General features: G+C 43.0%; 1 protein-coding gene across 1 annotated transcript in view; it reads right to left on the minus strand.

The window, feature by feature from the left end:
* Positions 1 to 6000, minus strand: part of MDM4 (MDM4 regulator of p53) — a 23354-nt gene that overhangs the window by 4433 nt on the left and 12921 nt on the right. The window contains exons 2-4 of the mRNA XM_053963714.1: positions 2409 to 2608; positions 1584 to 1680; positions 124 to 284 (exon numbers count right to left, since the gene is read on the minus strand). Of these exons, the coding sequence (XP_053819689.1) occupies positions 124 to 284; positions 1584 to 1680; positions 2409 to 2608 (458 nt within the window). The remainder of the gene's footprint in view (positions 1 to 123; positions 285 to 1583; positions 1681 to 2408; positions 2609 to 6000) is intronic.

Here is a 6000-nt window from a genome sequence, read left to right on the forward strand (position 1 = left end):
AGAGTGGGAAAAAGGCTGAAAATCCTGGAGTGGGAAGGTGAAAGAGAGAAAAAAACAGAATATTTGATTTCCTTGGAAGCCAAAAGAGGAGAGGAAAAGGACACAAGGTCCCTCTTTACACACCTGGTTAGTCTGAATATCCGTGGATCCGTTACTCCGGGATTTGTAATTGCTTCTGAGATTCCCTAAAAACCACCACGGCAGCCCGGCCACATCCCATTCCTCAAAAACCAGGTCCAGCTTGGGCTTTTTGCTTTTGGAGAGGTTTTCTATCAAATCACTGTCTGGAAGAGCCAAGCACAGTCCAAGTCATTGGGTAAGAGACACCAGCAGAGAAAAAAATTGGGCTCAAATCTGATTTTTTTTTTTTTTTTTTACTTCTTGCATCAGGCTGAGAGCTCTGGGGTTTGGATGTCCCTAATCTGGCAAAAAATCCCTGTACAAGTCAGGGAACATCCCAGTGCTCCTGCACTTGGAAAAGCTGAGTTTAATTTAAAGTTTCACCACAAAAAAAAAAAAAAAAAACACTTCCCCAGCCAGCCCTGAGTGGGTTTTTTTGAGTGATTTAAAATGCAGAAAGGACCGGTTGGAATTCAGTTTGCTGCTCCTGAATTCCCAAAAAGTGGGATCCATCCTCCCCATGCTCCAGCCTGGGATCCCAAACTGAGCACTCTGCAAGGCTGGTTGGTAAATCCAGGGAATTTCCAGCTCTCCCATTGGAGCTGGAAACAATTTTTTCATTGATAAGGCTCTTTTGTACATCCAGGGAATTTCCCCCAATCCCATTTCAGCTGGAAATTTTTGCAAGGAGCTGTTTTTCCCACCTGAGGTTCCTCAAAACGAGAGAATAAAAAGTGGAAAAACAGGAAAATTGCTCCCAAAACTTCTGAAATCTCCATGTGTGACCCAGCAAAAAAAAAAAATCTCACGGGGGAAATGTCAAAATATGACAGATCCACTCAAAAATCCCCATTTTTGTTCAGTTCCCTGCTTGGTTTGCAGGGAATGACTGCAGCCAGCCCAGGCTGGGTTCTGTGAGCTCAGGAAGCTCCCTTGGGAAGGGGGATGGATCCAAAGATAATTCCAGCATTTAAAACACCCTCCAGCAAGGTCTGGAAGATTTTTTCTCATGGCATTACTCGGTGAGAGATGGGATTTTGGGGCTTAACCTGCCACTGCACTCAGAGCATTTATGCCAGAAAATAAAATATCTGTGGTGAACTTTGTAATTTCTCAGTCTTGAGCACCAAGATTTTTAATGATTTTATTCCAAACTAGAATTGAGTCCCTCCTCCAGCATTTTGCTGCTGTGTGTCCCACACAGGTTTGTAAATAAAAGCTGTGACAATGCAGGAATTTGTCCCTCACCTCGACAAGTGTCACATTTGGGCTCTGAGGTAGCTGGAGCTGAGCTTTGGCTGTCACCCTCCAGGATGCCAGAGCCTCAGTCTTTAGCACCAAGATTTTTAATGTTTCTATTCCAAACCAGGGTTTTTTTCTGAGTCCATCCTCCAGCATTTTGCTGCTCTGTGTCCCACACACGTTTGCAAACTTTGTGATAACGCAGAAATTTGTCCCCTCACCTTCACAAGTGTCACATTTGGGCTCTGAGGTAGCTGGAGCTGAGCTTTTGCTGTCACCCTCCAGGATGCCAGAGTCAGATCCTTCCTCCTGGCTGAGCTGCAGGAAGGAAAATCCAGGAATTAGCCCAGCAGAGCTTGCAGGGACAAAGGGATGCAGCACTTCCATCCCCAGGCACCAGCTGCAGGACGAGACCAAGCAGGTAGGAAGAGGAAATAATTCAGAATAAAAACTACAAACTATTTCTCTTTAAAGCCTCTGGAATCAGCACCAAGGAAAAATCTTCAGCTTGGCAAAAATCCCAAAGTTGGTGGTTTTTTTTTTCATGCAGTAAAAGTTGATTTTGTGACTCTCTGACACCTCCCAGCCTTCACCCCAAACCACACCTGGAGAAAACTTTGGAGGCGCCAAGATTTTTCCTAGGTTTTCACCTCTACCTGAAAAGCTGCTGGAAACAAATCCTAACTAGGCACAGTGAATTATTTATTTGGCAATTCCTAGTGGGGAAAAAAAATGTGGGATAAAAGAGGGGAGGGGGAAAAAGCAGGAAAGCACGGCTGGAGAAGCTGAGGCCTGGAAGTGCTGCAGCCCAGAAGAACGCGCTCAGAGACTGGCACTCTGTCACGAGGAGAACAGAGAAGGGTGGCTCTGTCCCTGCTCTGTGGACTCCAAGAACTTTTTCATTTTTGGGGGATTTTTCTCTCAGGAGAAAAAGGTGAGGAGCAGCACAACAAGAAGAACAAAAAGTTCTGGCAGTCCACCATGCAGAGGTACAGAGAAGGGGCGGCTCTGTACAAGAAAAGAACCCACTGGGCAGTGGGGTTTACCTGCAGCTGGTCTGGGCTGGGCTTAGCGACGCTCTGCTCCTTTGGGAGAGTCTGTGCAGCATCTGCAGATGGCAGGTAAAACACAAGGAAAAGCCTTCCCTGGAAATTCCCATTCTCGCAGCACACGGGGCCTGGGACAAGCAACCAAGCAGCCAGGCTGGGCAGAGCTGGGGGAAATCCTTCAGGCAAACCTGGGCTCACTCAGGGGGGTGGATGGCTCTGGGGAGGAGAGGCTGGCTGAAAAATCCCACTGTTCTTCCCAAAGGGAAAAATGATTCTTCTTCCTACAGCCAAATTCAGAATTCTTCCCAAAGGAAAAACCTGTTCTTTTCCCTACAACCAAATTCACAATGTTCTTCCCAAAGGGAAAACCTGCTCTTTACCCTACAGCCAAATTCAGAATTCTTCCCAAAGGGAAGAATGATTCTTCTTCCTACAGCCAAATTCAGAATTCTTCCCAAAGGGAAGAATGATTCTTCTTCCTACAGCCAAATTCAGAATTCTTCCCAAAGGGAAAAATGATTCTTCTTCCTACAGCCAAATTCAGAATTCTTCCCAAAGGGAAAAATGATTCTTCTTCCTACAGCCAAATTCAGAATTCTTCCCAAAGGGAAAACCTGCTCTTTACCCTACAGCCAAATTCACAAAGTTCTTCCCAAAGGGAAAACCTGCTCTTTACCCTACAGCCAAATTCACAAAGTTCTTCCCAAAGGAAAAACCTGCTCTTTACCCTACAGCCAAATTCAGAATTCTTCCCAAAGGGAAGAATGATTCTTCTTCCTACAGCCAAATTCAGAATTCTTCCCAAAGGGAAAAATGATTCTTCTTCCTACAGCCAAATTCAGAATATTTTTCCCAAAGGAAAAACCTGCTCTTTACCCTACAGCCAAATTCAGAATTCTTCCAAAGGGAAAAGTTATTCTTTTTCCTACAGCTAAATTCAAAATATTCTTCCCAAAGGGAAAAACTATTCTTTTTGCTATAGCCAATTCAGAATTCTTCCCAAAGGGAAAAGTTATTCTTTTTGCTATGGCCAAAAATCAGAATATTCTTCCCAAAGGGAAAACCCATTCTTTTCCCTACAGCCAAATTCACAAAGTTCTTCCCAAAGGGAAAAATGATTCTTCTTCCTACAGCCAAATTCAAAATATTCTTCCCAAAGGGAAATATTCTTCCTTTTGCTATAGCCAGTCCAAAGTCAGAATATTCTTCCCAAAAGGAAAAATTATTCTTTTTGCTATAGCCAAAATTCAGAATATTCTTCCCAAAGGAAAAACTTATTCTTTCCCCTACAGCCAAATTCAGAATTTTCCCAAAGGGAAAAGTTAATTCTTATTCCTACAGCTAAATTCAGAATATTCTTCCCAAAGGGAAAAGTTATTCTTTTTGCTGCAGCCATCCCTAATTCAGAATATTCTTCCCAAAGGGAAAAATGATTTTTTTTCCTGCAGCCATGCCAAGCTCCAGGCTTTGCCACAGCAATTCCTGCTCGTTCTGAGGGTCTCTTACTCCTGGATTTGGAATTGCTCCTGAGCTTCCCTAAAATCCACCACAGCTTTGTCTGATTTTCTCTTTTGTACATCTAGGGAATTTCCCCCAGTCCCATTTCAGCTGGAATTTTTACAAGGAGCTGTTTTTTTTTTCTACCTGATGTTCCTCAAAACGAGAGAATAAAAAAAAAAAAAAAAAAAAAGGAAAATTGCTCCCAAAATTTCTGAAATCTCCAGTGAGAAATCCCATGGGGGAAATGTTAAAATATGGCAGATCCACTCCAAAAAAAAAAAAAAAAATCCCATTTTTGTTCAGTTCCCTGCTTGGTTTGCAGGGAATGACTGCAAAGCCATTCCTCAAACCAGGATTCCACAGGGAATCCCACCTTCTTTTTTTTTTTTGGAATTTCTGACAATTTCTTGGTTTTTCCATGAAAATAAAGAGTGAAGAAGGGAAAATTCCATGCACAGGGCTGGACACAGCTGGATGCAGCTGCTCCCAAGAGTTCATTAATGAAAAGGTTGAGTTAAATGAACAAGAATCCAATTAGCAGGAATTTTTGGGAGCCTGGCTTTGAGCAGAGAGAATAAAAGATGCCAGGTTGGCTCCTGCCTGCTCCCCTTCCCACTGAGGAGCAAAATTCCCTTTGGATTCCCACCAGGAATCACACCTGGGTAGGGAAGAGCTGAAAATGGCAGAAAATTCCACTTAAAAATGGCCTTTAAATGGAGCAAAATTCCAGCATCAAGGGATCTGTCAGAAATTCCTGCTTTTCTCTCCTGCTTTCATCACCTTCCAGCTGCTGGGGTTTTCAATCCCTGATGGAAAACAGGAGCCAGGGCTCTGCAGGGAGATGGGAACAGGGAGAAATCCTTCCCAAATCTGATTTTCAGGGAGTGAAAATTCCCCAGGTGCTGGGAGGTTTCCTTCTGGAGCTGGGGAATTCCAGAAAAATCAGCCTGAAGTGAGGGGTTCCTGGGGGAGTCAAGATTTGGGAAAAATGGGCAAGGAAGGGGGAAAGTGGCCAAGGGAAAGGGGGAAATGAGAAAAGGGGGAAAGAATTAGAAAATGGGGGAAATTGGAAAAGAAAAAAGGAAAAATAATCAGAAAATAAAAGGGGAAAATAACTAGAAAAGGGGAAAATAATTAACTAGAAAAGGGGGAAATAATTAACTAGAAAAGGGGGAAATAATTAACTAGAAAAGGGGGAAATAATTAGAAAGGGGGGAAATAAATAATTACAAAGGGGGGAAATAAATAATTACAAAGGGGGAATAAATAATTAGAAAAGGGGGAATAAATAATTAGAAAAGGGGGAATAAGTAATTAGAAAAGGGGAAATAAATAATTAGAAAAGGGGAAATAAATAATTAGAAAAGGGGGAAATCATAAAAGAAAAGGGGGAAATCAGGGTGAAAAATTTAGTCTAGAAAGAGGGGAAAATCATACAAGAAAATGGAAAAAATTAGGCAAGAAGGGAGGAATTATAAAAGAAAATGGGGGGAAATTATAAATGAAAATGGGGGAAATTTACAAGGAGGAAAATTAGGCAAGAAAGGGGGGGAAATTAGAAAAGGAAGGGAGAAAAATTACACAAGGAAGAGGAGGAAAATGAACCAAATCCAGTCACTGCTGGGCTGGAGGAAAGCAAACAGCTGGAAAAGAAGGAAAAGAGCTGGGAAAGGAAGGAAAATGGGGAGAAAAGGAAGGAAAATGGGGGGGAAAGGAAAGAAAAGAGGTGGGAAAAGAAGGAAAACAGGGAGGGAAGGAGGAAAATGGGGGGGGGGAAGGAAGGAAAAGAGCCAGGAAAGGAAGGAAAACGGGGGGGGGGGGGGAAAGAAGGAAAAGGGAAAAAAAGGAAGGAAAATGGGGAGAAAATTAAGGAAAGGAGGTGGGAAAGGAAGGGAAATGGGGGGAAAGGAAGGAAAAGGGATGGGAAATTAAGGAAAAGAGGTGGGAAAAGGAAGGAAAAGAGGTGGGAAAAGGAAGGAAAAGGGGTGGGAAAAGAAGGAAAAGGGGTGGGAAGGGAAGGAAAAGGGGTGGGAAGGGAAGGAAAATGGGGAGGAAATTAAGGAAAAGAGGTGGGAAGGGAAGGAAAAGA

The sequence above is a fragment of the Vidua chalybeata genome, chromosome 24, assembly GCF_026979565.1.
Source record: "Vidua chalybeata isolate OUT-0048 chromosome 24, bVidCha1 merged haplotype, whole genome shotgun sequence".
NCBI lineage: Eukaryota > Metazoa > Chordata > Aves > Passeriformes > Viduidae > Vidua > Vidua chalybeata.